The sequence below is a fragment of the Anolis sagrei genome, chromosome 3, assembly GCF_037176765.1.
Source record: "Anolis sagrei isolate rAnoSag1 chromosome 3, rAnoSag1.mat, whole genome shotgun sequence".
Taxonomy (NCBI): Eukaryota; Metazoa; Chordata; class Lepidosauria; order Squamata; family Dactyloidae; genus Anolis; species Anolis sagrei.
Genome location: NC_090023.1, coordinates 145,826,811 through 145,851,071, shown reverse-complemented (window position 1 = coordinate 145,851,071; position 24,261 = coordinate 145,826,811). Strand labels below are relative to the sequence as shown.

Below are 24,261 nucleotides of genomic sequence, written 5' to 3'. Positions count from 1 at the left end.
TTCTGTGCTCAAGAACATATTGCTAAGTAATCTGGCAAAGAACTACAAAGCACCATCCCAGGACTTTGGAAAAAACTCTGCTAATCTCATAAGTTAGAAAGGCTTCCTTCATCCTTTAAAAAGACATTCCTATAGAGTTCTGTGGCCATTCTTTTATAAATGTATTTACTATAAATAAACAGATATAAGAATGTTTAGGCAATTCCACTGCAAATTCATGCTTCTCAGTACTTTAGATAGTCAACACCATGCTTTTGGTCACTTCCATGGACAGTGATATAATTAAGATGATGTTAGTATTTTAAAAAGAAAGCAGGGAGGGAGGGATATGTAATGCAGAGCAGAATTCCAAAAAATCCAATGACATTTTGAATAACATTTGCAGAGCCTATGGGAACCCAAATGCTGGACTCTTTAATGCAAATGGAAAGAAGGCTATGGTAGAGAAAATTCTTGAGATATCTGCATGCCAGGATGATCTTCGCTTTGAAGGAACCTGGCATGTTTGAATTTCCCCATTCTAAATTATCATTTCATGTCCATTCAGTTTTCTACAATCTTAATAATGCTTTCCACTATATGAGCGTTTCTCAACCTGGGGGTTGAGAGTTTGGGGGAGTTGCGTGGGAGTGTCAGAGGGGTTGCCAAAGACCATCATAAAACACTGTATGTTTTGTTGGTCATGGGGGTTCCGTGTGGGAAGTTTGGCCCAATTCTATCATTGGTGGGATTCAGAATGCTCTTTGATTGTAGGTGAACTATAAATCCCAGAAAACAACAACTCCCAAATGTCAAGGTCTATTTTCCCCAGACTCCATCAGTGTTCACATTTGGGCATATTGAGTACTATTTCCAAGTTTGGTCCACATTCATCATTGTTTGAGACCACAGTGCAGATGAACTACAATTCCAAAACTTAAGGTCAATGTCCACCAAACCCTTCCAGTATTTTCTGTTGGTTGTGGGAATTCTGTGTGCCAAGTTTGATTCAATTCCATCATTGATGGACTTCCAAATGCTCTTTGATTGTAGGTTAACTATAAATCCCAGCAACTACAACTCCCAAGTGACAAAATCAACCCCACCCCCCCAACCCAATCAGCATTCAAATTTGGGTGCATCGAGTATTTGTGCCAAATTTGGTCCAGTGAATGAAAATAGATCCTGCCTATCAGATATTTGCATTACGATTCAAAACATTGTTATGAAGTAGCAACAAAAATAATGTTATGGTTGGGGGTCACCACAACATGAGGAACTGTATTAAGGGGTTGCACCATTAGGAAGGTTGAGAACCACTGCACTATATCCATTAGAAATTGAATGGTCCAGATTATAACGTTCCTGCATTCTCCTACAGTGGGTGCTGGCCAGGGTTTCTATATTGATAGATTTAGTCCTTTCAAGATAGGTAAGTATTTGTATTAGGCATTTTAATTTAGACAGACTGTGTTGAAAATTAATGATAGGCACTCATGCTATATAAACAACCATAGCTTTGCTGACATTTGTTAATTCCTCTAGCAATTTTCCTCCTGGTCAAAAAGAGAAATTAAGCCAGAGGAATAAAATCTGTGCATGACCTAGATATTCAAGGGATATTCTTCCAATGTTTTGACACACACCAGGACTTAAAAGGTACAGAGAGTTGATGGTAACAGCATGAGTCATCATTGTGACACACAGATTTAAATTCAGAAGGATGCATCTCAACTGGAGGAACAGCATATGCAAGTGTCCCTAAGGCTATCTCTTCCTCTAGCATGATTTCAAACCGTCCTGAGCTTGGTGGAGGCAGGGAGACCTAACTCAGCATAACCTTAATAATATTCTGTGCTGAAACTGCACCATCTCCACAAAATAAGCTAATGTCAAAGAGGGCGGTCAGAATTCTGAAATCCACCTATTCTAGGTCAGAAGTGGTCATAATTTCTATCCATAGAGGCACCTGATTAGTGTAATAGATCCTATTCTTGTTATTTGACATTAAACAATTGTTGACTATTTCATCGTCAAGATTTAATCAGGTGGTTTCAACAAGCCTTTGAGAACGATTAGTTCTAGTTCAGCCCTAGACATTGTTGAATATAGCCTTATTTCTCCTACCAATTACCCAGATCACTTCCTCTAATAGGCCCCGGAAATGAACAGCCATAGATCCGTACCTATTATTGTCGTTGCCAACTATAGCACTGCACTTAATTCCAGGGCCCCCTAGAATTTTTGAGCTTGCACTAATCTCGGCCCAGTCTTTTAAATTGCCTTGAACAGGCAGGATTACTTTTAATATGTATGTGTTATGACGACAATTTTTATGCTTATATTGTTTTGTTAATCTTATGTTTATGTTGTTTACTCTATATGTATTAATGATGTTACTTGGAAACCACTCTGAGTCTCCTCGGGGAGATAGAGTGGTATATAAATAAAGTTTTATTATATATTATTTAGCAGAATTGCCACAGTGATTACAATTGTGCAAAAATGGCAAGAAAATATTATCTGGTGTAATTGCTGAAGTTTTTTCTCATCAGAGTGCTATGTATTTAAAAATAAAACCCCACAATTTTTTTCATGTCTGGAGTGACTTGAGAAACTGCAAGTCACTTCTGGTGTAAGAGAATTGGCTGTCTGGAAAGACGTTGCCCAGGGGATGCTTTTGATGTTTTACCATCCTTGTGGGAGGCTTCTCTCATGTCCCCATATGGGGAGCTGGAGCTGACATGGGAGCTCATCCACGCTCTCCCCGGATTCAAACTTGCAACCTGTTGGTCTTCAGTCCTGCCGGCACAAAGATTTAACCCATTGCACCACCGGGGGCTCCACCTCACTAATGAAAAGGCTTGAGTGAACATGTCTTATTTAATATTGCATGGGCAATGACACATGAGAGTTGTAGTTTGGTGAGCACTCTTTGGCAGAGAAGGCTAAAGTCTTTGTGAAACTGAAACTCCCATGATTCTATAGCACACAGCCATGGAAGTAAAAGTGGTGTCAAATTGCATTAATTATTCAATGTAGATACATCCAGAGAAAGCTTCATTTCTTCTTCAACGGCTAACTCTAATGAACTGGTTTATTCCACCAAGTAAGGATTTGAGTCAAACATTTTTTCAAGCAGTTGGAAGCAGGTCTTTGGACAAGCCTTTCCCGCAAGGTTTCTATCTAACTTACTTTCCCATCTCTATAGTGATTTCCCTATAACCACTAAGTCCACTGCAGGTATTGTCTCTACCACATACAAGCATCAAAATGGCTTTCACTGATGCTATCAGGCTCTACACCAGTGGTTCTCAACCTGTGGCCTTCAACTCCCAGAAATCCTAACTGCTGGTAAACTGGCTGGGATTTCTGGGAGTTGTAGGGCAAAACACCTGGGGACCCACTGCTCTAGACAAAATATACTGAGTGACGTGTCATGCAAGATCAAACTATTTGGTACTTCTTGATCCTCCAACTTGTGAAAGGAAGGAAGGAAAAACCTTCAAAGGACAATCTGTCAGCTTCTGCAAATAAAGTTCCAGGTCTAGATTTTCAGTGTTGCACCTCTGATTCAAGATTTCCTCTTGAATCAGAGGTGCAACACTCTGATTCTGCTTGTGTGGCTGGAAAGTTATTGGTCCCCAAATATTTCAAGACACCCAATGTTATACTTAAGATTGGGATAGAGGGCAGCATGTGCTTGTCTCCCAGAAACAAAATAATTCAATCTACAGCCTTTCACTCTACTTTTTTTAACCTTTGTCAATCCCAAAAGGAGTAGTAATAGGAACAAGCAATATATAGGAGTACAGTGACAAGAATTGTCAACTTGATAATAGTTTGTGTATTAAGGGATTATTCCTCGCTGCTTATAAAGACCTTTTAAGGGCTTTAGTGCCCTAAAAGCACAGATACTAGCTGATTGTGAAAATTAACAGGCTCAGTATAGTTATTAATTGGATAGGAGACTGCCAATGAACACCAAGTGCTGTAAGTTGTATTGCAGAGGAAGGAAGTGGCTAAAACAACTCTGAGGACTCCTATAAAATCTATAGGGCTGCTGTATGGCAATAAGAGACAGGAAGGCATGTAAACACCATACAGCTTTTGAGGCCCAAGAATTATAAGTCTCCTTGTCAGTGTTATCAATGCTCAACAGGAATTTCAAAAAATGAGTAAGGGGATTTTTATTGGCAGTATCAACATCAGTGTTGGTATTAAATACCTGCAGGAACTTTTACTGATGTTTATTTATTGCTGGTTCATCTAATAGGAAGGGTCCATCTATACTGAAACTTTAGGCTTATGACAAGTATTAGAGTTTACAAAATAACTGGATGACACAAACATAAGTAACCAATAAAGGTATACAACATACTCCCTCTGCAACTGAGCCTATAAGGCATTCAGTTCCTTGGGCATTCAGATGACAAGGTATAGTTGTTAGACTGCGGAGCTTTCTTCTCTTTGACAATGTCTCTGGAAGTTGTGAGGTGTGATCATGGCAATGACAACACATTGATAACTGGCGGAGGCACCTGGCTAGAAGATGGCTATGCACTGTCCTTTCTCAGCAGATCCCAACAACAACAATCCCATTTTGCCTAATACCAGTTTCGTGTTTTGTGGTTAGTCATAAAGGGAAATATTTGTTCTGTTTTGAAAGGTCTTTGAAGTAATTTTAGTGATAAGAAAATTAAATTGTGATCTTGATATTATTGTGATATTTTTTTAAAAAATCAGGATTATGATGCATTAAACTAATCAAAAAACTATCTGATTTGAAATGAATGCTATAATATCTCAAAGCAAGCTAACTGGTGTATACAATTGTCTGTAGTGTTGTAGACTTGCAAAAATAATTTCTTTGAGAAGATGCCCTCTACTTGCACAATATGATATACCGTAGATTTCTTAAGAAATATTGGGATACTCACACTATTGCAGAATGATTTTTCCCCTCATGTATTGCTAAACCTTTATGTAAACATTCTGCTAAATCCCCTCCTACATGAGTGATAAAATAATTTAGTTTTTAATATTATTCAATAAATAAAAAACCGAGAAAAACAAACAAATATTTCCCTTTATTTCATTAGATTTTATCACATGTTCACAATTTATACATGTAGACAGATATACATTGATGGCACTGTACAATACATTATAATCTATTTGGGTCAAGGAGGATAAAAACAGAATTTACTTCAGGTATTCCAGGTTGATTCTATGTAGCAACAATATAGAATGTAGTTAAGCCTTACTCCTTAGCTAGCTGTACATTGGTGGGTTTTGCTCCAATTGGTATTCCATGTTTATGCAAAGTCCTAATTAAAATTTCACGCATTTCATTGTTGTAAGAATCAAAGTCGAAAACATTTCGAACAACATTTGCAAGTCCTTCTGTTGGAAATTTCTGCAGAGAGAGAGAGAGAGAAAGAAAATATAAACTATTATTAGGATACAGAGCAACTAAAATGATCAGGGCGAATAAAATGATCAAAGGTCTGGAGACCATGCCCTATGAGGAGCATGTCTTAAAGAACAGGGTATGCTTAATCTGCAGAAAACAAGGTTGAGAGGAGACATGATAGCTATGTATAAATATGTGAAAGGATGTCATAATGTAGAGGGAGCAGACTTGTTTTCTGCCCTTGAAGCTAGGACTAGGAGCAATGTGTTCAAATTACAGGAAAGGAGATTCCATCTGAACATTAGGAAGAACTTACTGACTGTGAAAGCTGTTCAACAGTGGAACTCTCTGCCTTTCAATGTGGGGGAAACTCCTTCCTTTGAAACTTTTAAACAGAGGCTGGATGGCCATCTGTCAGGGATACTTTGATTGTGCTTTTCCTGCATGGCTGGGGGTTGGACTAGATCAGTGGTTCTCAACCTGTGGATCCCTAGGTGTTTTGGCCTACAACTCCCAGAAATCCCAGCCAGTTTACCAGCTGTTAGGATTTCTGGGAGTTGAAGGCCAAAACATCTGGGGACCGACAGGTTGAGAACCACTGGATTAGATGGTCCATGTGGTCTCTTCCAACTCCATTATTGTATGATTCTATGATTCTACGGGTCATTTGGTGTGAGGTCTATGCTTTCATTCAATCTAAAGTCTCACAGGTGTTTGGATGCATAAAAGACATTCATGGGTGTCTATTTCAAACTATTTCAAGCCCTGCAGTAAAAGGGGAAATATATGCATATCAGAACTTTCATGAGCTGAAGTGTTACTAAACTGGGAGGCAAGTACAAATCCCACGTCTGTTCATGTTTAATCATTTGATGCAAAGAACACTGAACATGAGTTTTATAAATATGAAGTTATTTTAGGACATACACGACAAGAAAAACTTTTAAAAGTAATGAGGAAAACATACTCAAATGAAACCAAATGTATGAAAGGTTCAAGTAACAAAATCAACCAAAATTTGAATCAATTAACACTAATCCTCACTCTGACTAAACAGGTATCTTTTTTTTAAAAAAAAGTATATGCTGTCAAAGTAAAATGGTAGGGTTAGATTTCATAATCTGGCTAGTAGAGAGGAGAACTGCTAATAGTTTCATAAATAAAGTATCTATGAGTCATCTTCTGCCCATCCTCCAAAGGTCCCAAGGTGACTTTAAATGTATAAGCTTTTGATTCACACTTCCAATTTAAAAATTCTTACTCAACTAAAGGAAAAATAAATCAGATTTAAAACTATTTAAACACTTTTTGCAACAAAACAGGTTTAGCAAAACTAAACACAAAAGAAAAGAACCAAGCTAATTTCTTCCTATGCTGATGATATCTATAACTGAAGTACCATTACAGAGACGGTCCTGTCCCATCTTCCCACTGACTTCATCTCTCATGGTTAGCAGAACAGCAGGATCCCAAAAGATCACCAGTCATTGGTGTCATAGTGGAAAACTGAGAGGAGGAGTAGATTTTGCCCTGGGGCCTGAGATTCCTTGTCCCAGTTTAGGAATAAACTGGCACCAATCAATGGCACCCAGAAACAATATAAAAGACGATGTGGTTGATGCAGGACTAACATAATACAGTGAACAGAGCACATATGATAAATCAATCTGGGTATCATAAGTTCAATTTCGAAAGCATGCTTGGCACAGACCTAAATAGCATGCACTACAGCAGTGATTCTCAACCTGTGGGTTCCCAGATGTTTTGACCTTCAACTCCCAGAAATCTTAATATCTGGGTAAAACTGGCTGGGATTTCTGGGAGTTGTAGGCCTAAACACTGGGGACCCACAGGTTGAGAACTACTGCACTACAGCAAACTAAGTAAGAGGTCAGTGAGGCACACCTGGGCAAAGATGCCCCTGTTTACAGCAGTTACCTGGTCCTCCAGAAACAATGTCTAGAAATATCCTCAAGTTACCTACTACTTTAAAGGAATGTATCCCTGCATGTAGAAAGAGCTAGATAACATCAACGTAGGAAAAGAACCTTATCTCAAACCCCAGATGCTGTGCCCAGTAACATCAGGCAGATGTTCCAGGAAATAGAAGACAAAGCAATATCCTAAGGAAGACCACAACTGATGACAACAACCTTGATTTTCTGTCCCTGACACACTCCAAGACTGACAAAAATAACAATAAAAACAATAAACACCCAAGTCTACTCCTGCTTTTGAACCAATACTTTACATGGTAAAGGTAATTCACCATGTAAAGGGAGGAAGAAACAGTATGGCCTGGAATGGCTGACTGACACAAAAACAGCCTGGGACCACCCCCCTGCTCACCCCTGTCATAGGCAAAAGAGCATGCAGCGATCACCCCGTACCACCTTGTTGAAGCACTGAACCATGGAGAATGAAAATCACAGCACGGGCTGCAACCCACGTACTTGCCAACCATCACAGAGGGATACCATGTAGCATGGAATTTAGCAAAACTGATAACGTAAGACTTTTTCTGCTAATTTCCTAAATGAGAAGGACAGCAAAGCTATTCTGTACCCAAATGAGGTCTACATAAACAAGATAAACATATAATCAGTTTCATCTTAGAAAGCATGGCATTGCATTTCTATAGCTTTTTGATCTCATTTTATCTCCAAAACTATAATACTGGTGATTGGATTAAATGTATATGGCATATTTTTACTATAGAAGGATTATAGTCCTCCTGTAAAAAAGCATTTACAACCCATATCAGCCAACTAGCCAGTGATGCTCTTGCAATTTTAGCCAGAATGGATAAGAACCAATAAATGAGTGATTAGCCATGCGGCTCCTAATAACATATCCACTGGATTGGACTGAACAACAGGATAGCTGCCCATCAAAAATTGGCAAGTGCCTCAGTCACTGTGATAGATCCTGTTTTCACAGCAGACTCTAAATGGCAACAGGTATCAGAAACTGCATGGATCTTTCACGGGAAAATTACAACGTGGTTGTTTTTTTGGTTTTTTTGTCAACACTCAGGAGCTAAAATTTAACACATTCTTTTTCTACTTGAAACAACGGAGCTGTGTAAAACAGTACTGACAAAATGATGAGGAAGTACAAATCAAACCATGGGGTGGTTTTAGCTATAAATGTTTTTTAATCAGTTTTAAGGGTTTATACTGCTTATTTTTAATGTTGTTAATATTGTACTCTATTTTAATGTTTGTATATTGTTGGTTTTAAATTGTATTGTATTGGATTTACTATATCGTGTTTTGAGTCTCTTTTTAAAGAGAGAAACAGGAGAGAATTAATAGTAGTAGTAGTAGTAGTAGTAGTAGTAGTAGAAATAATACATTAACTTCTTTGTTATCATTATCACAACATAAAATGCATTCAAACAGGCTCCAGCCCATGTTCCATCAAATTTGTCTGAAGGATTTTCCTTTTAACTGTCACTACTTTTTTTTTTTTGCTGCAACAAGGTAATTCCAAAAAATGGGGAGAAGGTTCCTACCTCAAAAAAGGTAAACCTTATTATTTGGAATACAATTAGCTGAGTTTTACCTATATGACCCCTAAACATTTTCACAAATATAGCAGAGACTTCTTGGGGGGGGGGGGGGGGGGGGAAGCAGTATTCTCAGCCTAAGAAAGAGGCTTGTGGTTTCACAGAAGAGAGAGATGCTGGTTCTCACAAGGAATTATTTACTGCTCCTAATGGAGTTTAAATTTTGCTGTCCTTTCTCTCAGTTTTCCAATGACCAAAAAAAAGGGCAGTTGCTTTTGCCTGCATTGTGGTCTCTCCACTACAACTGAACATAAACGTCTGATACAAAATATAGGTCTTTGATTCTAACCTAGGACTTGATCCCATGGGTTTAGGGTTCCGTTTCCATGCGCATTGGAAACAAAGCCCCACAGGAGTCCCATAGAGATTGTCACATGACGTAAGGGCCCTTCCAGTGGGAATCCATGGAAATGGGGCCCTACATTTGTCTTCAGGAATCAGGTGTTACCTGACTCCAAATGGAGAAAACCAGAAGAAGGTGGGCAGGGAGGAATGAACATAGACATAGAAAGGATATGGGATGGCTGGCCATTCCAGAAGATGGGGAAAGATGAGAGGGAACAAGGTAAAATGGTTCACCCCGCATTCCCCATCCCCCATTCCCTCCCCCCCACTCATAGGATGCAGTCCACAGTCAATTTTCTTTCCTTGTCCTGTAAGAATTTTTAACATTTTTTGCCAGGTGAAGAAGCCAGTAGAGCTTTGAAAACTGGCTTGATATATTTTTGTGCATTTTACTTGGCCAATAAAGGCATTCCTCTTTTGTGAATTTTGTCTTATGTATTTTGAGCATCAAGAAACAACCTGACAAGGTGAGGAACTAGATCTTGAGACAGACTTGTGGTTACCATAGAAACCACAGACTGCCAAGTTTACATTTCAACTTTCCATAGACATACACTTCAATAGTACAGAGAGATATGGCTCAGCTACTGAAGACTAAACAATTAAGTAGTTGCTTTTCATGAATCAAGCAACAGTATTTTAGATCTAACTTAAAGCTAAAAGAAATCTCCAGTGGCCAGCTTAGATCTTGTCTACAAATGAATCATGCTGTGAATAGATATGTCCTAAGGTTTATATTATTTGCCTCTAATATAAACATCTTTCAAGTAAAACAGGCTATATCCAGAGAGGGGAAAAGCCAAACTCAAAGCAAAAAAGTGAACAATGCTGCTCGGCTACAGAAACAGAAACGGTGTATGACTAATTTCCTTCCTTCATCCTAAAATGCAGGATTGTATCATTTCCCTCCCTCCCTACTTCCTTTCACCCCAACCCCTTCCCATTACCTGCAAAATTCTAAGGTTAAAAACAATCCAAATTAATCACTTTTCTTTATACTCTTGGTTAAATAAATAATACAAATCTGCAGGTTACTCTGCTATAAGTCTTAATAGAAATGTAGAGCAACCAAACAAATAAAAAAATAGTAATGCCCACCCCCCATGGGCATTTGCCTCTATTGACCAGAGCAGCCCAAGCACATTACAAAAAGACCCCCATTTCCCCCAGATGGCAGGGGTGGGAGCATTTGGAGGCTTTTTTAGTTTTGTGGGGTGATGCTATGAGGGCTGTGGCCCTTTAAGATCGCTGGGGGTTCTGCTAATGTGGCTCCCCAGCCTCCTATAAAATCTCCGCATTTGATATACACAGAAGCATGTGCTTATTTCCTATCCTTCTATCCAGCTTGCCCTCTCCTCTTAAGTGAAGAAATGTTAGCTCAAGTGGGAATACAAGCACCATACACTGCCCTACCACTTGCCATAATAGTTTTATGTATTGATTCTTCTGACACATTTTGAGAGAGGTGGGGGAAAGGCAGGTTTCAGGTTCATATCTAAAGATATATGGCTATATGCTAGTGTTGTATACACAAATGGGAACCTCATGCTGTTTATTGGGAAGAAGGGAAATAATCCGGATTTACATTGCTCCTGATACAGAGAAAGTCAGCCATCAGATATTTATTATTTATCTATTTATTGACTGCATTTATATACCCCTTTTCTCACCCCTGGGGAAAATCAAAGTGGTATACAACAAGTAATGGCAAAATTCAATGCCAACATATATACAAACCAAAGTATAATAACTAAAATGATAATATGTAACTATAAATTAGAATCATACTAAACATAGAACATAAACAGACATTTAAAATTAAAATATAAAATTAAAAACACCTTAATATAGCATTAAAATCACTAATCCAGAATTGTAATCCAAAGCCGTTCCTATTGTCAATTGCATGTATGTCCTACTCATTTCTTATACTGCATTACTTTTCTGCACGAAGGCTTGGTCCCGTAGCAATGTATTTACATTTTTTCTGAAAGCGAAGAGGAAGGGTGCTGATCTTACTTCACTTGGGAGGTAGTTTCAGGGCCACCATTGAGAAGACCCTGTCTCTCGTTCCCATCAGGAAGGAGGTGGGACCGAAAGAAGGGCCTCCCCAGAAGATCTTAATTTCCGAGATAGAAGTTATAGGACTTGCACCTAGAATACATTCACAACTAACCCATTTTGCTGTTTTCAAAGGACATAACCATGATTAATTTCCACTGGACTGGGCCACAGTCATTTATACCAAACCTAGATTTTATATATATATATATATATATATATATATATATATATATATATATATATATATATATGTTTCACAAAAGTCAATCTCTTTCTTTAAAGGGGTTTTCAGAAGTCATGTGTCATTATTTCTTCATTTTCATATTTCAGAAACAAAAGTAGATCCACCAGTATGAGGAATAGTTGTACAGTACCTGTAAATGTTTTACTATATTTACTACTTCTCTAGTGGAATAAGGGTAATTGATAATTCCTTGGTCAGCTAAGCTTCTAAGCTCTCCAAAAGCAGCCACTAGTTTCTGCAGGACTGGTTCAGGAACCTCAGGCCCATACTGTCGCAGCATTGCCAGTTCTGACTTTGGTTTAGGATTATCAACTGCATGGCAGCTAAAAATGTCTCCTAAAATGAACAAAATAGTAACAGAGAGAAATATAAAGGCAGCTTAGCAACACTACTATTATAGTTTAGCCCAACTTAAACCAAACCTCTAAAATGTACAACTTTTCTATAAAACACTATTATCCAAGAATGTGCACTGTAGAAATGTTTAAAAAATGTCTTTGAAAGAGGGAACCATGGTTCTGCCACTGTCCTGTCCCATTCTTCCACAGAAGACACAGATTTTGTTATTTGTAATAGTCATGAAATTGAAAACTTTTTTTTTTTGCCTTGGGGAATACAATGGGTTATAACTCAAATAAACTTTTCCTTCAGATTCATTCTCTTCAGTACATACATGGAGGTTATCTAGATGTAAAGCTCCATCACAAGGCATGCTACTAACTCCCTGGAGGCAATACTTAATGGAAATGCAGTGAACAGTGAGGAAATCGTAGTTCAAAGGCAGAATGCATGCTGCATTTGCAGGAAGTCTTAAATTTAATACCCAGCAACTTCATTTGAAATAGCCTTTCCTTGAAATATTAGAGACTGAGCACCCATCAGAGCGGATGCTATTTGGCTATGGTTACATATATTTCCAAATGTTTTCATAATGGAGCCTCAAAATTGTTTGGATTCCACCCAAAAAGGCTTTATAACTCTTCCCATTCCAAAGCACTTTTTGTGAATCACAGAAAATTATCCCATTCCTCTTAAGATATGGCAAGAACTAGTTTTGATGCTTGCATAACAAAATTGTTTTAGACTCTAAATCTAAATCCCTTTTAACATAAGCTAGCAACAAGGTTGCTTCCTTGAGCTCTTTTTCATCAACTGGATTACTGAAATAAAGCTGATATTTCCCACACTTAGTCTCTAAAATAGAGGTCTGTATCAACTCTTCTGCTTACCAAGTGTTCCAAAGAAGTCATTGCCCAGGAAAGGAAAACCAGGCCTGTTCGCTAGAACGATCATTCTAAAGTCTGGATGAATTACTATAACATTTTCCCTTCCATTGACACAAGCAGAATCTGAAAAATACAGAGATTTGAATTAATATTTCCAGTTTCAGAAGGCCATATTAAAATATACAAGGCTGTATGCACTAAAAGATGGTAAACAGTGTACAAAGACATTGTGCACATATATGAGCATTAGCAATCGCCGGCCACAACTGATGGATTAATGAAGCTCTTCGGTATGCAAGGTCTCTGTTTGCTCCCATCGCAGCCATTTGGATAAACAGGAGCTGCCTTTACATAGCAGTCCTTGTGCACATGAAGCTTCCAGTATGTTTCAGAGTTAGTAACAGAAGGAACCTAGATTTGGACCATTTCAGTTCATTCAACAATGAAATCCAAGTTAAATCTCACCCCCAGGAAAAATTTGTAGAGTACTGCACAAATAATTCATCACATTTCCTCTGCAAAAAGAATATCTTAGAAAACTGCAGCCTAGCTTCAGAATTCATCTTTTGCATGTGCAATATGATTTTTCCAGGAGTTGTTGCAAAAACTTAAATGGGGCAGGAAACCCTTTAAAACCTCTGAATCCCTTCTTACAATTTCACCAAAGCATTGAAGGTCAGCTTTTGATGACAAGCTCAAATAAAGCGCATGTGGAATTTTTTACCAAAATTTGAAATATAACTTATACCCAAGGGGGAAATGGAGGAAAGGGAATAAAATTGTTAACAATTACAACTTATTTTAACTATGGTAATTTTCATTGTTCACTTTGTAATGTGTAACATTCATACATCTCATTAGGTAAATAACATGTGACATAAATGTATTTATTAGTTCATAGGTATCATTTTTATAAGCATAATTTCGAGCCCTATAAAGATGGAACTTTTCGGCACAATTCAAGTGAAAACTGTCCCACTTTAAGAAAACATTAAAAGGCCACTACCCTGAAAATGTATTTTGTTCTATATACCTGCTAAACCAATTACAGCAATGTATTTATTAATCTGCAATAAATGCAAGTGCTGGAAACACTACATCCTTGGGGCTACTTACCAGCAACAAGGCGTCGTCCATCAGACAGAATCATTTCTCCGCTTTCGACCAATGTTTTTAATATGCACGTAACATTCGTTGGTGCCTTGTCTGCCTCATCAATAACTAGAATATGACCCTTTTTGACAGCTTTCACCTGAAAAAAATAAATTCTCATTTGTACCATTGATTCCTTAGATCATAGCTGCAAACCAGGGCACGCCCACAACTGTGATGATTGAGATGGCAGAAGACATTAATTTTTTGCTATTAAGGAGAACACATTCACTGTATTATTCCAGTGGATGCTGATCACTGCAATTTCTATGAGGAAGGCAAAACCTGGGCTCCCCACACAGAGATCCTATAGATGAATTAAATGTCAGTGGGAGAATGACCACCGTTAATTCCTCGGTGGTCAGACCAATGATCCTATATTTTGCATTTATTTATTATTATTTATTTATTTACTTTATTTCTATACCGCTTTTCTCAGCCCTTAGGCGACTCAAAGCGGTTTACATAATACAGATTATCACAAGACAGTATCGAAGCAAATAAAACACATTATACATTCTACATAACAATCAATATAAAAAAACAGTCATTATCCTAATCATAGCGCCTCAACAACAAATCAGAATCCTTCTCGTAATCCTTGTTCCATATTCCTATGTTCGATTGCACCGTGTTCCAATATTCCATTGCACTGATTGGCCAAACGCTTGTTCGAAGAGCCAGGTCTTCACCTTCCTCCAGAACGCCAACAGCAAGGGGGCCTGTCTGATGTCTGCAGGTAGGGCATTCCACAGCCGAGGGGCCACCACCGAAAAGGCCCTGTCTCTCGTCCCCGCCAGGTGCGCCTGCGATGCAGGCGGGACCAAAAGCAGGGCCTCCCCAGACAATCTTAATGTCCTGGTCGGTTCATAGGTGGAGATGCGTTCGGAGAGGTAAGTAGGGTCGGAACCGTTTAGGGCTTTATAGGCTAACGCCAGCACTTTGAATTGTGCCCGGTAGCAAATTGGCAGCCAGTGGAGCTGGCGCAACAGAGGAGTGGTGTGCTCCCTGAGTGCCGCTCCTGTTAGTAACCTGGCTGCCGAGCGCTGGACCATTTGAAGCTTCCGAGCAGTCTTCAAGGGCAACCCCACGTAGAGAGCATTGCAGTAGTCTAAACGGGATGTAACCAGAGCGTGGGCCACTGTGGTCAAGTCATTTACTATTTACAAATTTGCAGCATAAGATATGGTCAAAGCTAAGCAACAGAACTTATTGTGGAAAGTACTTTGAGATAAGAGGGCAATGCCTCCTTGCCCTCTTTTGTTTTGTGGGTTGCATAAGAGCTGCAATACATCTTCCCACACTGAGCCAATGAAACAGATCAGAAAAAGAATTTTATTTATATGCTGTAACATGCTAGGAAACAAGCAGAGTTTGAAGAATGACGTTGGAAAATTAATTCAGTAACATTAACTAGTAAAATTGGCAAATAGATTAACTGGCATATTTAGTTTGTTGTTTAGTCGCATCTCCATTAATAGTGTTGTTTGAGATGCTCATGTTGGGACAAATCATAGGGTCTACAGAGAATGCTATGGAGTTTATCTTTCTGGACCCAAGAGGAGTGCATTTAGTTATAGGATCCTCTAAGGCAGTGGTTCGCAACCTTTCTAATATCGCAATCCCTTAATACAGTTCCTCATGTTGTGATGACCCCCAACCATACAATTATTTTCATTGTTAGTTCATCACGGTAATTTTGCTACTGTTATAAATCATAATGTAAATATCTGATAGGATGTATTTTCATTCACTGGACCAAATTTGACACAAATATCCAATATGCCCAAATGTGAATACTTATAAAGTTGGGGGGGGGGGGGTAATTTTGTCACTTGACACCTGTAGTTGCTGGGATTTACAGTTCACCTACAATCAAAGAGCATTCCGAACTCCACCAACGATGTAATTGAAACAAACTTGGCACACAGAATTCCCATGATCAACAGAAAATACTGGAAGGGTTTGGTGGGCATTGACACTGCGTTTGGGAGTTATAGTTCACCTACATCCAGAGAGCACCGAGGACTCAACGATGGATCTGGATCGAAATTGGAAATAATATTCAATCTGCCCAAATGTGAACACTGATGGAGTTTGGGGAAAATAGACCAATTTGGGAGTTGTAGTTGCTGGGATTTATAGTTCGCCTACAATCAAAGAGCCCCTTGAACCCCACCATTGTTAGAATTGGGCCAAACTTCCCACACAGAACCCGCATGGCCAACAGAAAATACTGTGTTTACTGATGGTCTTTGGTGACCCTCTGACACCCCCCTCATGACGCCCCCAAAAGGGGTCCCAGCCCCCAGGTTGAGAAACACTGCTCTAAGGTACCTATATGTTTGTGCGTGTTAAATTGCCTTTCTCCATTCTAGAATTTTCCCCTATCTGGACTACAAACCACAGAATGTATTTGCTATCTGGGAATTGTAATAGTACAACAAAATTGGTAAAGTCACATTGGAAGAGTCTGCTCCAAAGTGTGGGATCTTATCTATTCACTCAGGGGCATCTCTATTTTCTTTCCCTCCCCACCAACAGGTGTTCACTTTTCAAATTTCTGGCTTGCTTAAGGTTAAAAGGAATGATTTATTTCTGTTAAAAGGCTGATATCTACCCCAAGTAGAGAAACAAATGGATAGCTACAAATATCAATCAGTAAATTAAGGACACATATTGATAATCAGAAATATTTTTAGAGTCTCTGGGCATATGAAAAAATATTTTTGCACAACCAAATCACTGCATCCTATTTTTTGGTCCACTCCCAATCAAAAAGTGCAGTCTGCAAAGACCAGTGTTTTGCATGCAAGATCTAAGAGCCCCCAAGTAAGTCTTCGGGACCCTCAGGTATAATGATCAGATATTTAATAAATATATATTCATCTGCTCTCATCATACCTTAACTGTATTATTAAAATAAGTGGGATACATAGAGATCAGCAGAACTCAGAGAGAGAGAGAAAATCCAAGCTGATGAAATGGGGAATGTGTCAGAAGAAACCTTTGCATCTAATTATCGAGGGGGTGAGGACAAACCTTTCTTGAGAACTAAAAGAATGACATCCTGAAAGGGCTCTGGCTGCTTCTTCTTGGTCTAGTAAGAAAAGAATGAATTCCCCTCCTCATGCCATTCCAAGATTTATCAATTTAGAATTAATTTTAAGCTAGAAGAAACTGTTTAAAATGCAATAAATTAATAACTGAACAAACTAATTAGAATATCAATAGCAAGCTCTGGAGATAAGACAAGCCAAGCAGAACTATTTAATGATATTTCTGTTCAATGTATATTATGTGTGCCCTAAAATTACTTACTAATGGAGAATCCTCGTATACTATAAGACCATCTTTAACTGAGGGCTGAAGCGTAAGACTTTGCACAGTAGTGTCTCTAGAAAGCAAATCAAACACAAAGTTTTATTCATATTGAAAAGACAGAAAGCCATTAAACAATGCCAACACTATTTTTCACACTAAATATAGATACAATGCTCACTACCACATATTAGCTGTGGTATATTACCCCACAAGAGGGATGGAGAAGATTTAATATTTCAGATCTCCCACCTCCAGAAACCCACAGTTCATAGTCTTGCTATCATACATAGGGATATAGACAGTACTGAGCATCATGAAGAAATGGAAGAAAATTATTATACACTCTGGTAAATGGAAAAAGGATGGAGATTTTATCATTTGCATCAAGATGTGTGTGTGTGTGTGTGTGGACTCCTCCTCATGGCTTTTAAAATTAATAACACCTGGTTTTAATGATCAAATAAAGATTTGGGGTCCTAAAAAAGCATTAAGTTCTTATCTAGACTCAGAAACTCCTTTCACTTAAGATGTTTAATACATTTTCAAAACATTTTATTATATCCACTCTCTTTTACTTATTGATTCCAGTATGTTTCCTCACAGTAGGCATTAAAATCAAAATGCCTGAAGGGTTTCTTACCTCTAATAATAATCCTAGATAGTACACTTTGTACTCTATATACATGAGACAATCATCTTCCCCATGTTACTTGATGTCATTTTCATTGCAGACTGTAATGTCTCCCCCCCATTCATATATAATATGATATTAAGAATAGCATATATTTCTGTATGCCAGGCGTTCCCACATTGTACAAATATGGAGATATCAGAAAATATCAATTTGTGCTACTTTATGAGGAATTCATACAGTTTGCAAAATGTAAATGCACTTATAATGAGGTTTGTACGATTTCATCCAGCCAAACCATTGAAAAATCTGCTATCTATGATAAATAAACAAGAGAGAGTGGTTGTTTGTTTGATTGCCTATAGTATGTATAACAGGACATTCTGTCAGACACCACCAAATTTGTGTTTTTTTGATGGCTGACCAAAGGCCCCTCCACACAACCATATAACCCAGAATATCAAGGCAGAAAATCCCACAATATCTGCTTTGAACTGGGTTATCTGAGTCCACACTGCCATATATCCCAGTTCAAAGCTGAAAATGTGGGATTTTATTCAGGTGTGTGGGGCCCAAGTTACAATGTCCAGTTTCAAACTGGTTTCAAAGTACCAGGACATTACGGGAAAAATTGAGGTCCAATGGACCCCCCCCCCCTTAGGGGCACTAAATACTGACCCGGACAGTTCAGCTAGAATTAGGAACCAAACTACAATGGTAAAGTCATTAAAATTTCAAGGTTTTTTTTTTACCTATGCAGCTGCAAATATTCTCTTGGTCTATTTAACAGTTGAAGAAATCTGTCAGCCACTTTATTTTTCCCCACACCCTGCAAAAGCAAAGCAAATTACTTTCAAACTTAAATTAACAGAACATTACTCAAATTTATTTCCAACCACGGAAAACGAACATAGAGAAAAACTCTCATGTTGTGATATACAGAATGGTTTATATGCCAAGTTGCTGCTCATCTCTCCATTAGAAAATGAATGCCCATAAAAGTGCATGAAAAAAATCCTTAAAGTGCATCAGGGCTACATGGATTGTGCAATTACCATCCAGGCCTCAAACTGTTTCCAGGATTTCCTCTGAACAGCAAAACCATTTTTTTCAGTAATGGTTTGAAACTGCATTAAATGATCAGTGTAGGTGGGGCTTTAGAGGCAACCTACTTAAAGATAATTATTAAAGAGAGGAAATTTAAAGGAAAAATACAGAAAGAATAGAACCCTTCTGTAAAGAAGTTGATTATAAATTGTATGACTTTAACTGTATTTGTGTTTAGATTGGCTGCACTAATGCTGGAGCGGCCTAACTGAGAGGAGTGTGTTGCCATGGAGACGATGCTGTAGAGAAGTGGGAGGAGCTTAGAGGGGAGAGTTTGAATAACGACAGTTTAAGTTCAGTCAGAGGAGTTTAGGTTCAGAGGAGTTAGGGTTTTGGAGTCGGAGTTAGCAGTAGAGAGAGAGAGAGTGGGAAGTAGAGAAGCAGTGTTTGTGAATAGTCAGAGGTTTCTTCAGTTTAGGAAGGCTGAAGGGGAAACCTAATTAGTTTCATTAGTTAGAGAGGACTAAGAGAAGCTTGTTTAGGTCACTAGTTAGAAATGAACTAGAGATCTGGGGTTTGATCACGGAAGGATCAAACAGGAAGGCTATTCACCTCAGGAAACATTGTTTAAGAAAGTGCTTCACCACAGTAAAAGTCAATTACAAGTTGTAACATCCAGAAGTGTGAACTGTATTGCAACCAAGTTACATGTAAAGTTCTCAAAGTATTTCCAAGTTTATCAACAGCCTGCAACCATACGCTTTGTTCAAAATAAACTTGTTCTCTTTTGTTTGAAGACTGCCTCATCTCCATTAATTCTGCGTCCAGTGTGCCATATCTCCCAATAATACCTCACATCACACATTGGTGGCACCATTAAGAGTATAAATAATAAATCGTCCCTCCTCTCTCCTAAGACGTTACACCTTCAATTGTCACTAAAAAGTGCTTCCCATTAGAACGGAAAATGTAGCATCTTGTATTAAATCTTGTCTCCCTTTGGAAAATGAATGACAAGGGATAACCCTGAGTCAGGAAATGGCATTTAGCAATCCTACAATATTCGTTATCATGCATTTGTCCAAAAAATTATTAGGGAGTCAATAACAGCTGAATTACAGGCTGCAGCAGACAAAAGGCAGAAACCAGATGAGATGGCAAAGTGAACTGTTTTATTGGATCACTAGCCTCAACCTTTTCTTTACCACAGATTTCCTTTAAATATATTTTGTTGTTGTAGAGCTCCAAAACGTAAGTAAAGATGTATACTCCCGGGGTGCATTTAATATTTATTTAAAGTTGCTCATCAAGAGTTTTTCTGTTTAGAGAAAAATGCACACATCTATATTTATTGGAACAATTCCATAAAAATAACAACTATAACTAAACAACAAACCGTGGGCTAATATTGTTAATTTTAATGAATGAAGGAGAAGGCTGGGGCTGGATTTCACTTCCAAGTCTTGTTATGTTGGGCTTATTGGCTGAAACTTCCCAAACTGTATTAGAGTCCTTGTCAAAACACCGAGAAAGAAGCCTGTAGGCAGCTCTGGCCAAAAAAACTACGTCAAAGTCTATAAAAATAATAAGTGAAACTAATGCAAAACAATGCATGTTATCACAGAAATCTCCCCTATTTTTTATCTCCCTATTGTGCAAAACAGAATGCAGGGAAGCTGAATTAACTGAATTAGATTACATTGCGGAAAAATAGTTGAATGAGTTTGAATCAATGCACAATTTGTTTCTAATAGGCCCTTAAATATGGAAAGAATACTAAATCCTACCTCTATTAATTTGAGATATCATCTGCTCTAAAACATAATTACCTTCTGTGTTCTGATAAATGGTGCTACTTAGGACCAACTTCCATACTTGCAAATACTTACTGAATACAGAAGACGGGATCAGATGATTCACACCTCAATACAGAAGTGGTTAACTACAGCCCTATAGAAGTTGTCAAACTACAACTTCTGTCAATCCTAGCCAGCAGAGCCAATGGCGAAGAATGCTGGAGGTTGTGCATAGAGTGCATAGATCAACCTGTAGGTCACCAGATGTTTTGGCCTTCAACTCCCCGAAATCCTAAATTGGCTGGGATTTCTGGGAGTTGTAGGCCAAAACATCTGGGGACCAATAGGTTGTGAACTACTGGCTTAGGGGTCCACTCTTTGCCAAATTCTGCCTTCAGGCATACTTGGTGCTTAAGACAGTCTTCTCAGGCAGACATAAGGGAAAGCTATAGATATAAAGCCCTTTTACATGCATTTCTTACATGGAATAAGTAAAGAATAGTGCTTAAAGGTTTGGATTCGTTGAACTTCAAACTAAACTGTCTGTATAATCTAGTGCGCTTTTCTTGTTATCTCATTTAGATACATGTGAGAAATGAGCAATTCCTTGCAGTTATTTGTGTTTTCTAAAACACTTTCTATAACTATGGCTTATATTCAAAACAACTTTCTATCTTTGAATCAAAGATCATTCAACAAAAACAAAACTGACAACATAAAACATTGTTTAAATGTGCATATGAGAATAGCAGAATTGGAGATGAGGCAGATAAATCGACCTTTGTAAATTTATTCAGATCATACGCTTCAAAATTTAGATTACATAAATAAAACAAATGCATATGCTAGCAAGAAAGACCAGATTACTCTTACTTGGTTGCCAACTAAGAGAAGATGCTCTCCCAGCAAGAAGTCTTTCAACATATCTTCCATCACCATCATATGCTGGAGAGAAATAAATACAATTTTGAAAAGAAGAAAATTAATATTTATAAAGCAATACAGAAATATTTCTATAAGAGGTCTTCAACCCCCCCCCCCCACCAATTTATCCTACACTTATGGAAAATCATTAATATTTTTCTTTGTTTATGTTATGAACTACATTGATAAGAACTAGAGACATGACACTGGACCAGAACTACTAGTCATTTAGCTCAGTAATAATGTGAGCAGGGTTTAACTATGGTAACTAAATCTCAGTTTAAAGACGGAAATCTATTACTAAGATTTAAAATAACAAACAAAAAAAACCCAGCTTCTATAACAGCTCTCTTGCTTCTATTTATACAAATAGAAAAACAAGCATAAGTTTCTAGATGCAAACTAACTTGGATGCTGGGCATAAAACAGGTCTTCTGTGAACAAATAACTACATGCAGTTGACTGTCTCCAACAGCTACCAACCAGATGCCCCAGAAAACCTGACAAGCACAGCAGCATATTAACAGATATTGACCTAAATTTGGTTGTTAGTTCTGAGTCATTCAGATTTAACTATGCATTGGTGCATCATTCAACAGTTGATTCAGTGGATCTGCCCTAGTCTATCAATAGTAACTCAGCCCCTTATTGGTTTGGTGCCAGCATCTGGCAAATGCATAGCTGGGGAAATCTTTCAGACATGAATCCTTCTCTGAGAATCTGCTCTGCTCTATTTATTCATACACTAGCTGTACCCACCACGAGTTGCTGTGGCCAACCTTCCCTCCCTCTTTCTCTCCCTTTTTCTTTCTCTCCTTCCTTCTCTCTTTTTCTTTCCCTTCTTCTTCCTTCCTTCTCTACTTGTTTCTTTCCTTGCTTCCTTTGCTCTTTGGTTCCATACTTCCTTGTCTCTGTCCTTCCTTTGTTCCCTCCTTTTGTTCCTTCTCTCCTTTCTTCCCTCTCTCTTTCTTTTCTTCTTTCACATTTTTATTTCCTTCTCTCCTTCCTTCCTTCTCTACCTTACTTTCTTTTCTTCCTTCTCTCCTTCTCTCCCTCTTTCTCTCCTTCCTTCCTTCCTTCCTTCCTTCCTTCCTTCCTCCTTTCTGTTTTGTGTGTATATGCATATATGTGTGTATATGTGTATATATGTGGTTTTGTGCATGTGTTGCAATGATTTTTTTGCTTTTATAGTCTCTTCTGCTGTGTTTTTCCATGTTTTTATGAGTGATGGTCACTTGTTGACCTGATAGGTATTTTGTGTCCAAATTTGGTGTCAATTCGTTCAGTGGTTTTTGAGTTATGTTAATCCCACAAATGAACATTACATTTTTATTAATATAGATGAAGTAAAATCAATCACATTCTACACTGGCATTCTTAATTAGTCTACAACAATCTTTCTTTGGAAAAGATATGGCCCAGGGCATGTATTTGTTCAATACACAAGACACAGCACTGCAAGAAAAACACGCAGAGGAATATGCAGAAGTTGAATACGGGACTGCTCATAAGCTGAAGTACTACAGCACTGAAAATAAGTGAGTCAGACAGCAATGCTGAGATGGACTAAGTTTGTTATTTCTAATAAGACTGATAAATCAATGCAATCATCAATGACTTGGCACCTGGATAGAGATTGTCTCTCTATTAAACAGTCACCATACATCAAGATAATATAAAGTGTGGATTCTATTGCATGGTGAAACAGGCAACGTGGTTTTTGTTGCAAGGGTCTCAGCCTCCACTATACGTGGAGTGAAGTAGCAACCTCTCTCAACTCCTATCAACAAGAGTAATAACAAAGGCCAACAGTAGATCACAATAGAGGAACTTTTTAGGAAGGGAAGTATGTAAGGGAGAGGAAATTACTTCAGGAACAGTGTCAGTGCATTTTGCACAAAATCCATGTGGTCCTACTAGTAATGTGGAAGTTATTTTGTGTGTGCATGAGCATGTTTTTCCCATCACAGATAAGCTGGAAAGTAACAGAAACCCCACTGAAAAACAGCAGAGGGGTGGCATTACCAACAGTCACCGCACTAATCCCCAAAAAGGTGCAAAAAGGTGTTTTAATGTCCATTTTTCCTTCCTACATTCCAATTCTTTCCAAGTTACTAGTTGTTTATACTAAATATTTAAATATGTCAGATTTGTTTTACTCATGCAGGTGTATGATGCAACTTAAAATACCGTTATCAGCTTACCTCATTTTCTATTCCTTAACTTTTTTCAAATAAGAACAAGAAAAGACTATACCAATTTCGACAAGGAAAAATAGGTCTTTTCAAGTAGGCCAGACAACTTATACAGAACAGGAATCTCTATGTAACAGCTTTTTCCTTTCATCAGTCTCTTTCACATCATCAGCTTCAGATAAATAACATAACCCAAGATGGAAATACAGCTGCTTTGCGAGTTATAGTGAGTTTTAAAATCTCTCTTGAATTGAGACAGAACACCGCAGTAAACAAAGCATGTTATCCAGAGGAAAAAGCTCAAGACATGAAAGATGGAGGCCTGTCTGCGTCTATAGCTCACTTTT

The 24,261-nt window shown here is 38.1% G+C and overlaps 1 protein-coding gene across 2 annotated transcripts in view; it reads right to left on the bottom strand.

The window, feature by feature from the left end:
• The window catches only part of VWA8 (von Willebrand factor A domain containing 8), a 138,565-nt gene that overhangs the window by 57,038 nt on the left and 57,266 nt on the right, over positions 1–24,261 (bottom strand). The window contains exons 20-26 of one of the 2 annotated variants that reach the window (XR_009631060.2): positions 21,669–21,740; positions 18,705–18,781; positions 17,319–17,394; positions 13,962–14,097; positions 12,849–12,968; positions 11,750–11,955; positions 5,189–5,398 (exon numbers count right to left, since the gene is read on the bottom strand). Coding sequence is in view for 1 of the 2 variants with exons in the window: in XM_060769237.2 (XP_060625220.2) it covers positions 5,247–5,398; positions 11,750–11,955; positions 12,849–12,968; positions 13,962–14,097; positions 17,319–17,394; positions 18,705–18,781; positions 21,669–21,740 (839 nt within the window). In the remaining variant the exon portion in view is untranslated. The remainder of the gene's footprint in view (positions 1–5,188; positions 5,399–11,749; positions 11,956–12,848; positions 12,969–13,961; positions 14,098–17,318; positions 17,395–18,704; positions 18,782–21,668; positions 21,741–24,261) is intronic. The other variant, XM_060769237.2, reaches the window with a different exon arrangement.